We start from the raw sequence: 14,773 nt of genomic DNA on the forward strand, positions 1-14,773 counted from the left end.
CTATTCCCCTCTATTTCCGAAGAGACAGTGTCAGTGTAACTTATGTATAACTACAACAGATAGATGAGCAGTTCTACTGCAGGTGCAGATGTAACATACCTCCCAACAGCTTTTAAATGGTGAGGGACTGGGTAACAGTTACACAACCTCTCTGGTTGTAGAGTTTTGTTTCTGCTAATGACACTTGGCCACTTTTACAGGTTTTGCCTCAGAATGTACCCACGTGGTCTTGATAGCTGAAGTAATTTGAATATATGTGTATATATATGTATACATCTGTATACATGTATATATATATTTGCATACATGCATGTATTAAGACATACTGAAACTTAAGTTTGAACTGAGGAGAGGGCTTCTCCCTTCTATATCTGAAAGCAAAGGAAGATGCAGGCTGAAAAGCCAAACCTGTGTTTCACAAACAAAAGGGATTCCTTTGAAAATAAACTCCCACATTCCTCCAACTCCTGACTGCATGTTACACCTCGAGGGAGGTACTGCTCCTTGTGTGATGAGGCAGCTTGACCAGAGCTTAGGTGAGGTACAAATCAAACGAGGTTTCAGTAGTTCTGTGGCCAGCTTGCTGCAGACTGAAACAGCAGCCACGTGCTGTTGTCCTGAGCAAGCAGGAAAGAATGGGAAGGAAAAAAGTGGGAAAAGTCAGTGCTAATGGAAGAATGCCTCGGAAAAGTGAGTTATTAGTGCCAAGTGATGTAGAAGAGAGCAGAAAACCCTGACAGCATAAACTGATCTCAGAAGGTACCACTGCACATCCACGTCCAAGGGTAAAAGGATGGATCTCATTACCTGTGACAGCAAAAGCAGCTCTGGATACTGAGTGAGGCTGGTCCCTGGCAGCTCAGAAACATAAGTGAAAGGGCTTAGCTCTCCTAGGGAGAGTGACTGGTAAAGGATACCTGTTGTGACTTGTTCCTGCAATCTGGAAACAGCAAAGTAAACCCTGTTCTGCTCACAGTTTCTCAAAAGGGAACAAATGGGCTTCCTCCCCTTTCCTTTCTCGCTTGCTCTTTCTGGTTGTCTTCCCTTCCTTTTTCAACTCCAACTGGCGATTCTGGGGCCAGAAGAGATCCACATTCCCTGCTGCAGGCTCTGAGCTTGGCCCTCCTCCTTCCTCAGAAGAGAATCCTGCTCCTTTCTCTGTCGCTGGTGCGGAGGGTTCAGTCTGGAAGAAACAGGCATGAAAATCAAGAAATTGCTCTAGAAACCACTTGTAACTGCCCACAGCAAAGCAAGCACATAATCAAACTGCCCACACAGCTGCCAGAAAACAGGCAACAAATGAAGAGAGACTGAAAGCTCTTCAGGAGAGTCTTTTATGGGAGACAGCCTGTAAAAAAGGTAGGGAACAGCTGGTGTTTTTGTAGTGGTGCTGCTCAGCTGGGTGACAGCCTAAAGCAAAACTCAGAGGAGTTAGTTCTAGCTGACTCTGGTGAGCTCTTGTAGACACTACATCATCAGCCCTCTGTGGGGCTGGGCCGTCTCCATCTCATGCATTTACCTATGGAGTATGTGTCACCTCCACCGCTATAGTGTGGCTTCCACCATCCCCTGGGGTTGGAACTAGATGAGCTTAAAGTTCCCTTCCAATCCAAACCACTCTGTGATTCTATGACTCTCTGAAATACCACCCTGAAAAAGAAATCACTACTAGAACTGCAGGTACCTTGAAGGAGTAGCGTTTCTTCAGTCTCTCTCTGATAAGAAGTCCTTTTATCAGCAGCTTCCAGTTCCCCAGAGCTCTCTTCTCACGCTTCTATATGGGTTTGTTATGGAGAGAAATTTACTACTGTAAGTTTCAATGTATTTACACCCACAGAAAATGGAACTTTGAAGATATGAAACTGCCATTAAAAAAAACCCCACATCAACTTACATGTCTCACATTACAAGATTACAGGCTGGCAGGATTCTTAACAGTAAAATGTTTTGGTGTCCAGTTATCTGCTGAACACATGCTGCCACTTTCTAACGTGCTCCCTGACTGTAAAATACAACAGAGCCACCTCCAAAACTAACTCCTGTGTGTATCCCTCAGTTTGGAACAAAATTGTTGGAGCAAGACCAAAGGAGGCCATGGAAATGCTGTGAGGGCTGGAGCAGCTCTGCTCTGGAGCCAGGCTGAGAGAGCTGGGCTGGTTCAGCCTGGGGAAGAGAAGGCTCCTGAAGGGGAGACCTCAGAGCAGCTCCAGCACCAAAAGGGGCTACAGGAAAGCTGGAGAGGGGCTTTGGACAAGGGCCTGTAGGGACAGGACAAGGGGAATGGCTTTAACCTGCCAGAGGGGAGATGTAGATAGGCCCCTCATGGTCGCAGAGCTCCATGCTTCCTGCTGTGAGCCCACCCTTGATGGTCCACAGTTTCAATTAAATTTACTTAATAAATAGGGAAACTGCAAAAGTAATTCTCACCTCTTGCTCCTTCCTTTCTATTTCTGCTTGTTCGTTCTCCCAGGCAGCAATGAGCACCTCTTTAAACTCCTCACAGACAACGTAGCCATCAGTGCTAGGAAGGAAAACACAATTGCGTCAGTTACTAGAAGGAAACAGAAAGGGACCAAATGCTTGCTGACCAGAACTGTCTCATCAGTGTAACCCATCAGATGTACTCCTTAACACAGGGTATACAACTTGTGCAGGACAGCAAGATCTGTCAAGTGCAACAAAGCAGCTTTACATACACTGGGTGCGAGTAGCCACCGTGAAAATCAAATCCAGTGATGGCCTGAGCACAGTCAATGTCCAGCTTCCGGGCCACTCTGTTCAGATTTGGGAGCTTCAGCTGCACACAGCCAATGGGTAACATGGATGGCAGGAAGAGATAAACATTTCCGTATTCATTCCGAGGAACCTGTCATTGAAAATCAAAGAGAAACAGTGAGAGTCCCTGCTGCAGCACAGGGACTCTTCCTTCCTGCTGACCTGCTATGTTTCACTCCAGCACTCAATTAGTATTCACATGACAAGGCACAAGCCTTGATTTTACCTGCATGGTTATCTCCCAGCTATGTTCTCTGCCTAGGCCTTGCTACTCAGGCTGCAGTGCAGAGAATCAGCACAACAAACATGGGATAGGACACTTAGATCAATGAAATGAGGAAGTTGGCAGCCTGCACTGCAAGCACTCATTACTTGGACTGGGGAAGGTCCTCAGTGAAGTTGTAACCATTTCCTCCTGGGTGCAGTAACCTCTGAACTCTTAATCCTGAATCCAGAGGTTATTGACGGTGATTTCACCTCTGAAACATGCAACTTCGGGAAAAATAAAGCCCCCAGCTCCATAAAAACACTGCCTTTACCAGCTGCCTTCCCAGCTACCTTTCCATCCACTGCTACAGGCGGCTGAAACTCCTCTGTCTGCCAGCGGCCAAACAGCGCCAGGTCCTCCTTGTCCTGGTTTGCAGGCTCTGCGAGACGTGCCTTCCGGGCCTGGTTGGAAAATCCCTTCACCATCTGCACAAGTACAATGACCAAGCCTGTAATACTGCAACAACAAGCTGCCGGTGACTTCAGACTTCCCTAGGACATCAAAGGAGAAGGCTCTGCGAGGGAAGAAATGCCCGTTTCCTAGCGTCAGTGTCCATTGCTTGTTAGTAGTAACCCATGGCGCCTGTATGCCAAAGGCAGCCAGATTGTGCAGTTCAGACAGAACATTAAGATGCCTTTGAAGACGGAAAGTACACAACTCTGCTCAATACCCTTGGGGTGGGAAGAAGAGACACCTGTGCTTCTGGTATATAGGGACTAGAGGCACAGATTCCCAGTACAGACACCACAAGCCATGCAAGTGAGAAATATACATCTGCTGACAGAGAGAAGGCAAAACCCAAACCACAGCCTGAACTTTAGAGGGCAGAGGAAGTCAAACCCTCTTACCTTGTAAGGCACTTCTCCGATCCTCACCACACGAGCTTGCTTCAACCAAGTGTCCTTGGAGTGCAGCGTGTGTACACAGTCCCTATAAAGGCCAGAAGGAAGGGACCATAAGAGTTTTGAAGTCTCTCTAAACTGTTATCACGTTAGGTATAGTAGAAAAGGTGTATCTAAGTGATACACAAATGCTGTCTGAGCAGCTAAATGCCTCTCCTTGTCTATGCAGGTGGCCTTAGACTACTGCTGATACTGCACTACTCACCTGGAGTAGACAGCCTCTCCCCTGCAGTACCCCAGGATAGCAGCTGACTCAGGATAGATCGCCTGGTATTTCAGGAGGTGCCTCTTCAGAGCATAGAGAGGATGGTTTTTATACTCTCCAATTGCTGTTGGTAGAGGTTGATCCTGAAGTTTAACTTGAAACTGTAGGAATGGTACAAAAGAAAGAGTGATTTCACACCTGTCCTGCACCACCCTTTGTAAGAAAAGAAGAATGATTATAGTATAGTAAGGAAAGAAAAACCACCAGAAACTTAATCAGATGCAGCCACACACCAAAGCATTCTTGTTGCAAATAGGTACTTAGATATGTACCCAGATCTATGTATTTTAAGGACTCTCTGCGAGGAGGGTAATGCTGAACTGTACAGAAACCACGAGTAAGTTTCCAGCATGGGCTGTCCAGTATTTTTGTTATGCAAATTTATCTAAAGAGCCACCAACTGATATTACTTTAATCCATCTTTACTCTTTTTTACTTTCTAATTTATCTTTACTATCTTTAATCTGATCTATAGTCCCTTTAAAACATGCTCAATTGGAACCTTTCAAGCCCAAACACAAACTTCCTTCCTCATGGAAAGGTTCCTAATGCTTTTGGCCTAAATGAGAATCCAAGGACTGGACTCCTGGCACTAAATGTCCTGAGTAACCTCTTGCCATTTACCTCATTTTCCTCCTTCTCATCTCTTTGCACATAGGGGCTTCTATATGGTTGCAGCGTGTCTTCCCACCACGCAGGGTCCACACGGCTCTTCCTTGTTGCCGTCATCCACACCGGATCATACCTTTGTGTCACATCCCTCACGCTCCCATCATTGTCAAATCCCAGGACGTAGGAAAGTGGCTTTGTGGCATGCATGAAGCACAACTGGGGCTGGCCAACGTTGCCACGAACACAGTCTACGCACACCCACTTGTCCTCAGGCTCAAGGAACACCTCCAGCCACTGGTCTGTGCCCGTTGCCTTCCTTGCCTCCTGCCCATCATCCTCATCACTAGAAATGATTTTGTTCCTCTTTTTTGGTGCAGAAGCCAAGGCTGGAGCTGGACTTTTTGCTGGCCTAGGCTCAGCTCCAGATGAATTCTGAGATATCCTCCATTGGGAAGTCTCAACTTTGGGGCTTTTTGTAGCTGTTACCTTTGACTTCTGGGAGCCCACTGAGCTCCTCTGCCTTTTAGAGACAGCTTCAAAATCCTCATCAGAGAGATCACTCTCCTCCTCTGAAACCTCGAAGTCCAACTCACTGCCCTCATCACTGCCACTCTCCTCTTTGTAACACACTTTGGAAGCCACTCGTCTCCGCCGACTGTTCTTGGGCCTGACTGGAACATCTTTTTCCACTAAACTGCTCTGCCCATTACCAGATTCCCTGCCTGCAGTCAGCTGCGACTTGCGTGGCCTTTTGGGCTGAGCAGTTTTGGGTTTCTCTGGCTCCTTGTTGTCTTCTTCACCCTCTGAGGATTTCTCTTCTTGCTTGGCCTTCTTGCAGAGGCATTTTTTTGCTGCAGCTCTGGGTGTTATGGCAGAGCTCTTCTGCCCCTGAGAGGTACTGCTGAGAGGCTGCTTCGTGAATGAGCTTTTCCCCTGCAAGGAACAGTCAAGGTTACTTTTAACACTTTCTTATGGTTAAGATGTTAAAATATAAACTGAAATCAGCACAAGGTGCATGCAGACCAAAGGGTGGTCAGTCTGCATGTCTCAGGGACTTGAAAACTTCAGGCAAATGGCTGAAGAGAGCAGCAAGTGTTTGCTGTCTAAGTTTTAAAGACATTTAAAGCCACTGAAGACTAAAGTCTTTGCTGAAACACACAAAATGGGTGGGTTTTTAACGAGAAACCTAAAAATTTAGGGTCTGTGTGTTCTGCACTAGAGACAGACCATGGTCACCTCTAGTTCATGCAGTGATTCAATTGAGGCTGCAACAGCCAGAAAGTTTTTCCAATCCTACTCTCTAAAGCCATGGCCTATTCCCTCTTCCACACACCCAACAAAAACTACCTTTGCTTTTGCCTCCTTGAGAGGAACAGGCTGAAGAGACAGCACAAGGCGACACAGCAGCTGCAGGGCTCGCAGAATGATTAAAAATATCTGCAAAAGAGAAAACAAAGCATGTTTTAACCCCTTTTCAAGGTGTATTAATAAAAAACCCTCTTGAAACTCCTTTACAATCTGAGTTCTGTCACAAATCTTTTCCATTCCTACCTTTTACCCAGTGCTGTGTACACCGACATGATGTGTAGGTAGCTCAGCTGCTACAGTCTTTAAGCATTGCACAATCTTATTTATGTCACTGCTGTGACAGGGATATTGCTGTTAACTCACTGATGAGGAACAAACTCCTAAAGAGGGTAAATCACCCATCCTGCTGGAGCAGCAGCAGTAAGTCTCCCAAATCCAGTCGGGCACAGTTCAAATTGAATACTTTAATCACAGGTTAAGTACTTTAACTCCAGATAAAAATACAACAACAAGAAAAAGCCAACAATCACCTAAGTCACCAATTTGTTTTCTCCAAATCCATTCCTCAGCCACCACTTTGTGTCTTCCCTGACAGTGCTCATCAAGCATCCAAACTCAGCAACCAGTGCCCAGTCACTTACATGCACCAACTCTTCTTCATCCCGTGCAGCATAGATGGCAAAGCGCCTCTCCAAGGTCGACTGAAGGGACTCTCCTTTTTCATTGGAAAGCTCGTCGTTGATAGTGAAGGTTCCAACAAACCTGAAATAAGGGACACCTCATTATTGTCCAGCATTTGTGACTCTTTTTAAACTTCATAGTTTATCCTTTCCTTCCCTTGTCCTTAACATCAGAAAAATCACTGAACATTAGTAACTACAAATACCCCTCTCCCTGAAGCCCGGTTCTACATTTTATGTGAGAGCACAAGAGAGAGGTTTACCATATCACCAAGTTGGAAAGGTACTGAAGGTCCACTTGGCCTGCAGGCACTTTAGTGAAGCGGGTGGGGATGATGGACAGGCCAATGGCATGAAGCTCTGGCTGGCTGCAGATCCTGTTTCTGTAGAAACCATTTGCTAATAAACACAGGAGGTGAACCTGAGAGAAAAAAGTTTCTAAAGTGAGTTCACAAGAGGTTTTCTTTGCATGGTAAAAATAAAGAAGGCTTTACTGCTCCATTTAACAGACACAGACAACAATGAAGCCTCCCAGGGTGGACATAGGCTGCCTTCAGATCACCATCACAAGACAGTAAAGCTTTGGAGTCCCTATTTCTGTTTCCAGCTCTACAGGACTGACAGTTTAACACCAACAGAATGAGCAGATACATGCTCAGTGGAGATATACATACCTGCTTTGAGTTAGTTTTATAATGTAGTCACTGATGTTTCTAACTTACAGTTTAGGAGAAGTCTAATGAGCAGAGAGGACTACAGGCCCCACATTACTTCATCAAAATTAGTTTCTTCTTCATTACAAATCAGTTCAGACATCTTTATGCTCATATTTTTCTCAGCCATTGTTCTCTGTGACCAATACCTTATGTGTGTCCTCACGAACCTCCTTGCTGAAACGCTTCATCATTCTCCGAAGATAGATCTCAAACTCAGCTTTCCTCTTTTCTCTGCATCAGATCGCAAAAGAAATGGAGGTTGTGGTTTTTCTATGGACCTGCCTTCCTAGATTCCTAAACTGAATCAGTTCACAAAGGGAACCCATCCCAGAGAATCTTCTGTGCACACTTAACAGAGGTTCAGTTACTGGATAGGTGAGTGCAGGATGCATGTGACTAATAAACTGTGAACTCTACATACCTGACTATGAAGAGATTTAGCATATGCAGATGGCCTAAACTCTACCAGTTAGTTTTTGAGGGGTCAATACTAAACTTTTAATTCCTTGGTGTAATGCTCCAGGTGCTGAGGGCTTTCATTTGACCACCTATTCACACCTCAGTAAAACAGTGCCATTCACCCACAGCTCTCCTTGAAGAGAGCTACAGCTGTCCCTGCTTTGGGAATGTAGATATTAAAGCACAATGAAGTTACACACTTGCTTTTCAAGGAAGCTGAAATGCCTCCATTCCCACCAACTGCCACTGAAGATTTCTGGTATTGCCAGTGTGCAAACCACTCTCCATCCATGACCTTGCACCATTCCAACTCAACACTATCTGCACAAAGTGGGGATGTCCACCCAGAACACAGAAAGTCAGTGACAGTCAAGACTTAGCATATTGTTAACTACATCCTTTAATGGCCCTCCACCGTCTTCCCTGTTCTTACCTCCTCTCTCTTTTCTTCAGCAGCTCTGGGGTTTCAATCTCTATCTCAACAGGGTTGCTTGGCAGAAGTGGAAGAACAGCAGCTTCTAAGTTATCCGTGGCAGGTTCCTGGAGTTCTGCAAACATAAAGCTCAGTTGGGTTCATGTCCTACTAGGATGTCACAGTTTTGAATCTTCAAACTCATTCTTAGCTGCTCACAAGACACACAAACAGCTGAGAAAATGCCTTGTGAATGGTAGCATAAGCTTAACAGAAGCCAACAAATTCAAGGCACTACCATCAGGTCAGTAGCTGTCTGGCTTTTTTCTGCTCCAGAACCATTCTAAAAGCATTGTAAGATATGAGCTTTTAAAGATACAGATATGCACATGGAACATACTTTAGGTATACAGAGTAGATAAATTTACCTGAATCCAAATGAGAAACGGTTCCAAAATCAACTTACACGAAAAGAAGTGTATAACATCCTTAAAATGAATGAACATGTAATCGTTACCTTCCACGTCTTCCCATTCATCTTCACTTTCATCATCATCATCAGTATTGTCTTCATCCGCCTCTTTTTTAACAGGAGATTCTCTCTTCAGCTTTATCTTCTCTGGAGGGGGCTTCAGGGAGTCCCTGTTAAAGTTATCATAAAGGCTTAAGATCAGGAAATTGTGGTGCTTTTTTACTTGAGAAAAACAGAGAAATAGGGAAATAAATGAAGCGTGACCTCTGCCTCAGTAGCTCAGATACTTAACAGATACTCAACTCAGTGTCAGATAATCAACACGTTATCTGACAATTAAACACAGGTACATTCTCTGTAAGACCATGATGATATTATATTTGGCTTCAAAAAATCACTAGAGAATGATAAGTTTAAAGATTTCTGCTCATCATTTTAACCCCAAATCTCATGCCAGCATTTCCAGTCATGCTGGATTCCACAATGTCTTCCTAGTTCCATGTTAAGACTATACTGAATACAGTAAAACTTTGTATTTAAACCCTTACATTTGAAAAGGCTCCCATATTTGAATAAGAGAGTACTTCTGTTCAGCTGTGTGAAACAAATGGGACTAGAAGGCTAAAACAAACTGCTCACAAGCACATATGCAGCACCAGGCTCTAAGCAAGTAACATGAAGAGAAAGCTCCTGGAGACTTGAATGAGAAGCAAACTTGCACTTGCCTGAATGTTTCCTCTGTGTTATGATTCTCTTTATTTCTGGGGGTCTTTTTATCTTCTTTTTTCAGTGATTTTGCCCCTTTTTGTTTTGCAGAGTTACTTGTTGAGTTAGAAACTCCAGTATCACACTCTTCTTTCTTCTTCTTAGCTGGAGCTTTGGAGTTGTTCTTCTTTACTCTGGGCTTTTTCTCTTCAAAATCATCTACATGGGACAGAAGGAAGGAAGGCTGTGTTAAAGGATGAAGTCTCATCTGCATGGCAATCGGAAACAAAACCTCCACGGACTTCATTAGGGAAGAAAGTGAGCACTCTCAATGATGAGCCTGTCACTGACCCTGTATAAAGAAGTAAGAATTGAACAAGATCTGTTTAACGCACATACTTATAATAAGGTAATGCACAAGAATCACGGAACCCCTGACTCGTTTGGGTTGGAAGGGACCTTAAAACCCATCCAGTTCCAACCCCTGCCACGGGCAGGGACCCCTTCCACTAGAGCAGCTTGCTCCAAGCCCCTGTGTCCAACCTGGCCTCGAGCACCGCCAGGGATGGGGAACCTGTCCAAAGTCCATAGAGATTCCAACAGTCCTGCCCTTCACACACGGATTTACCCCCCCATTCCTGGGTGCCAACCCGGTGACCGCAGGACCCCACGCCTGCAGCCTCAGGTAACGGCCCTTCCCCTGCACTGACACCAGTTACTCCCTGACCTCCCGCAGCACCAGAGGCCCGGAGGGCACCATGCCCCGGCTATGGCGCAGCTCCCGGCCCGGCCCTCCTCCCGCACTCCCCTTCCCCTTCCTCCTCCTCTTCCTCCTCCTCCTCCTCCTCCGGATCCCCCCGCGATGCCCGCAGCCCCCCGGACCGCCTCTTGCCGCTGGCAGCCGCCGGTCGAGGCGAAGCTTTCCGCTTCCTGGCCATGGCCGTCCCCTCCGCTGCGGCCCCGCCGGGCTCCCACCGCCCCTCGGTCCGCCCCAACGGCTCCGGCCCCGGCGGAGGGGAAGGGCCATAAAGTCTCGCGGGAGAGCGCGGGAGGCGGTTTGAAAGATGGCGGATGAGGTGGATCAGGTGAGTGAGGCTCGGCTTCCCTCCGTGCTCCCGGCGCTTCCCGGCTTCCCTCCGCCGGCATGGGGAGGCCTCCGGGGCTGGGGGTAGCCGGGGTTGGGGTAGCCGGGGTTGGGGGTACCTCCCGCCGGAGGCCCCAGCTTGGGCCGCCTTTGTGAGGCGCAGCCCTTTGCGGGAGCGCTTTCGGTGTGAAATGAGCGTGTTTCGTGGTCTCGGTCCTTGCGCCGCCGCCCGGGTGGTCAGGAGAGGGGGCACCCCCGGAGGAGGGAAATGGAGGACCGGTATTGGGGTACTGCAGGGATGCTTCTTCATCAGGGCCTGTAGGGACAGGCCAAGGGGAATGGCTTTAACCTGCCAGAGGGGAGGCTGAGATGAGCTCTTAGGCAGAAGCTCTTCCCTGTGAGGGTGCTGAGGCGCTGGCACAGGGTGCCCAGAGAAGCTGTGGCTGCCCCATCCCTGGCAGTGTTCAAGGGCAGGTTGGACACAGGGGCTTGGAGCAAGCTGCTCTAGTGGAAGGTGTCCCTGCCCGTGGCAGAGCTGGAGGAGCTTTAAGGTCCCTTCCAACCCAAACCATTCCATGATTTTAAAGCACCCTTGGCTCCGCCTCACTGAGAAGGGAATAAGCAGTGTGCCATGGGGTATGCACAGAGGTGTTCACACATCTTAGATGTGATCCTAAAACTAAACTGAAGTCCTTTGCTCAGGCTGGTGAGCACCCACAGAGTGGTACTATCAGCTGCACTCGCTTCCAATGGAGTGCGAAGGAATGATTTGGAATATATCCATGTTCTTCCCTGTTTGTTTTCTGTGTCTTGCAACCAGCGGCTTCTTCTGTGCAAATAACCTTTTATATTTGCTTTTTTTTTAGCAACAAACAACCAATACTGTAGAGGAGCCGCTTGATCTCATCAGGCTCAGTCTCGATGAGCGAATCTATGTCAAAATGAGGAATGACAGAGAGCTTAGAGGCAGGCTACATGTAAGTAGAACTTTCAGAACACTGCCATGCTTATTCAGTGAAACACTGGGCAGCCTTTTTTCATGCACAATAGACTATTACTCAGGCTTGCCTGTAATACTTGGTTGATGGCTTAAAAAGTCCATTTAAGAAAGTAAGTAATTGTATCTCCTGGTTAAAAGCATGGACGTGGTTGCAGAAGGTAAGTTAGAGATGACTTTAGCAACAAGGGTTGAGCCCTTTCTTTTATCAAAGGTAAAATGTGATTGGTGGAAAAATCTAATCTGTTCAGTGCTCTGACTGCTGTTAGATGCTGCTTTAGAGTATTTTGGGTTTTCTTGTCTCCTGAATGATACCAAGCAATTAATTCCACTGCTTTTGGGTTCCATTTCTGTGCTTGAAATAAGCAATAATGCTGCAGGCCTCTTGTGAAGTACCCTGAGGTCTCTTTAAGACTGAATTAAGGGTGAGATTATCATTATCAAACGAGTACCTAGTGGCACACCCTATGAGGCTATGATGGGATATGTGCTCAGCTGGATTCTCTGCAGGTCTCATTTGTGTAAGTGCTTTCTTCTGAGAGTTATATGTTTCTTGATGAGACAGAATCTTTATTTCTATTGTCAGTCATCCTTCCCAAGTGCTCTGCCGTGTTGGGGAAGAGTTGCCCCTATGTTAACTGGCCTTCAGCTCCTTTGGGACTGCAAAGATGAGGAGACATCCATGAGGCAAATGTGTAGTTTGCAACATGCTTTTGTAAGGTTTTTGAAACACGTGCTTGTTTTAAATCTTTGGAGAGCTGTATGAATTACAGCTTTCATGGCCTTTAAGTTGACCCCAGGCATTCAATTCCAGGAGGCTGGACTGGCAGCAGAGAATGTGTAGCTGGTTTAATAGTAATGAAGTATGTCTGTCTCTGTTCTTGTATGTGTTCTGTATGTGAATGCTTCAGAGCTATTTCCTTTAAGAGTGTTTCAGTAACAGGGGACTGGAGCACCTCCCATATGAAGACAGGCTGAGAAAGTTGGGGCTCTTCAGCCTGGAGAAGAGAAGGCTGCATGGAGACCTCAGAGCAGCCTTCCAGTACCTGAAGGGGGCCTATAGGGATGCTGAGGAGGGACTCTTCATTAGGGACTGGATTGATAGGACAAGGGGTAACGGGTTAAAACTTAAACAGGGGAAGTTTAGATTGGATGTAAGGAAGAAGTTCTTTATGTAAGGGTGGTGAGGCACTGGAATGGGTTGCCCAGGGAAGTTGTGAATGCTCCATCCCTGGCAGTGTTCAAGACCAGGTTGGACGAAGCCTTGGGTGACCTGGTTTAGTGTGAGGTGTCCCTGCCCATGACAGGGGGGTTGGAACAGGATGATCTTAAGGTCCTTTCCAACCTTAACTATTCTATGAGTCTATGATTCTATGAAATGCGTCTTCCTTTTTTTGTAAGCTCCAGAGTACTGTATTTGTTATTTGTTTTGAAATACAACTATAACTGATATTACTTTGTTTTAATATATATAGTGGCATATTTTGGTCAAAATCAGACTAAACTAATTATGTCTGAAAGTCTTGCTGGAATCCTTATTTTAATAAGCTTCTGTTTGAATCCTGAAAGAAGTAATAAACTACCTTCATTCCTACAGGCATATGATCAGCACTTAAATATGATCTTGGGCGATGTGGAAGAAACTGTAACTACAATAGAGATTGATGAAGAAACCTATGAAGAGATCTATAAGGTAAGGACTTGGTGTACTTTTTAAAAAGCTTTCTATGGGGATAAACACAATCAGTTATGTTGTTAAAGTTTGTTGCTGACTACTTGATGAACCCACAGGAGTTTGGGGCAAATTGTCATGAAAGTACAAAGGGTAATCAATGGCTTGGTGTTGTATTGATTGCTTCAGCATGCCAGGACGTTGTACATTTGAGCTTGTATGTATTGGAGTTGTTTCTGGTGTTCTGTTAGGATTGTGTTTGGTCAGATGCTTAGGAGATGTTGTGTAAACTGCAGTTTTGTAAATGTAAATTTTTCTTTCCTTCTTCATAGTCTACCAAAAGGAATATTCCGATGCTCTTTGTCAGAGGTGACGGCGTTGTGCTTGTAGCTCCCCCGTTGAGGGTTGGTTGAAGCAACAGAGGATTTAACCTTGTTGGGAAGTTTCAGGCTTTTGGACAATGGTTCGTGTTTCGATCATGTGTCTCAAAATTCTGTATGTGTTTTTCATAGGCTGGTTTGGGCTGTCCTTTTGGGAAGGGGAGGGAAGGGGACCCGGTTTGTCTTGTGGGAAGTAGATGTAGTTGATTGAAGCAGTGTAAACCCAACCTGATTCTCTCAGAACTGATGTAAGTGCTGTAAATTGCCTGCTATGTCACTTCAGTAAAAGAAGCCTTCATTTTCTTTTACTCTTTAATAGCACTGTCTGAATTTTTTGTTTTAAATAAATTTGATGTCTCTTTCACATTTGACTTGTCACGTTTTTGTGTCGAACACGTTGTTAGGTGGTTCTGTAGAGCTAGTGCTATGTTAAATTGTAGTATGTAGGCTCACCTCCTGAGAAAATAGTAACTTTATGTGTGGTGTAATATCTGTCCTTACTAATACCTGAGTCTGGCAGATTGATATTTGGGGGGTGGGGGTGATAGTACCTAGATCAACAGTATAATTGATGGCTTTTCTGTGTTTGAGTTCTTCATGCTTACTCTTGTAGAAGGGAAATAGTGTATGTGTGTGTATATATATGTATATATGCATCTTCCACTTTATGTATGTAAAGAAGATGGGCTTCTTTACAGTGTTTTCAGATGTTTCTGTCGTGGCTTTGTTAAAAGAACTATGGTTCACAAGGCCGTAAGTTGAGACTGAAGTTGCTGCCTAATGTGCTGTTGAGCTGCCTGCTGCATACATTAATTTCCCAGTGCCTGTAGCCTCTTTCAGTTCTTGACTACATTAAACTCTGCATCATTGCTTAAGATGCTTATTAGTTACCTGTAAGTGAAGGTGTGCTACAACCCTGAATATACTGATACACTTCCTTAGGACCTGTTTGCAATTTATTCTTCTTGTATGGGGGGAGGGATGGGGGGTGGGCAGAGGGAGGCACTTGGGCTATGAAATGTTTTAGTAACTATATGTGAAAGGTGTATAAGATGTAGGTCTATGC

At 45.5% G+C, this 14,773-nt stretch overlaps 2 protein-coding genes across 2 annotated transcripts; one reads left to right on the forward strand and one right to left on the reverse strand.

Moving 5' to 3' along the window:
• Positions 1-672: 672 nt before the first annotated feature.
• XPC (XPC complex subunit, DNA damage recognition and repair factor) lies at positions 673-10,581 on the reverse strand (the record flags this gene model as incomplete). Its single annotated transcript, XM_062635902.1, has 16 exons — positions 673-1,183; positions 1,685-1,774; positions 2,428-2,521; positions 2,697-2,866; positions 3,334-3,468; positions 3,892-3,973; positions 4,151-4,311; positions 4,835-5,755; positions 6,170-6,259; positions 6,772-6,892; positions 7,074-7,231; positions 7,673-7,757; positions 8,419-8,533; positions 8,915-9,039; positions 9,595-9,795; positions 10,412-10,581. Coding segments are annotated over 16 exons (2,931 nt in total), but the record flags the coding sequence as incomplete, so codon positions are not given.
• LSM3 (LSM3 homolog, U6 small nuclear RNA and mRNA degradation associated) lies at positions 10,575-14,073 on the forward strand. Its single transcript, XM_062637218.1, has 4 exons — positions 10,575-10,659; positions 11,525-11,635; positions 13,253-13,348; positions 13,660-14,073. Exons 1-4 carry the CDS (start codon positions 10,639-10,641, stop codon positions 13,738-13,740), a joined length of 309 nt encoding a protein of 102 aa, XP_062493202.1. The 5' UTR covers positions 10,575-10,638; the 3' UTR covers positions 13,741-14,073.
• Positions 14,074-14,773: the final 700 nt, after the last annotated feature.

The sequence above is a fragment of the Pezoporus occidentalis genome, unplaced genomic scaffold, assembly GCF_034315485.1.
Source record: "Pezoporus occidentalis ecotype Australia unplaced genomic scaffold, CSIRO_AGI_Poc_V1 ctg114, whole genome shotgun sequence".
NCBI classification, from domain to species: domain Eukaryota; kingdom Metazoa; phylum Chordata; class Aves; order Psittaciformes; family Psittacidae; genus Pezoporus; species Pezoporus occidentalis.

Excerpts from the sequence above, each read along its gene's own strand:
- LSM3 (XM_062637218.1), top strand. The coding sequence starts at position 10,639 with ATGGCGGATGAGGTGGATCAG. Across the intron at positions 10,660-11,524 it reads TGGCGGATGAGGTGGATCAG|CAACAAACAACCAATACTGT; the intron begins GTGAGTGAGGCT and ends CTTTTTTTTTAG. Across the intron at positions 13,349-13,659 it reads CCTATGAAGAGATCTATAAG|TCTACCAAAAGGAATATTCC; the intron begins GTAAGGACTTGG and ends CCTTCTTCATAG.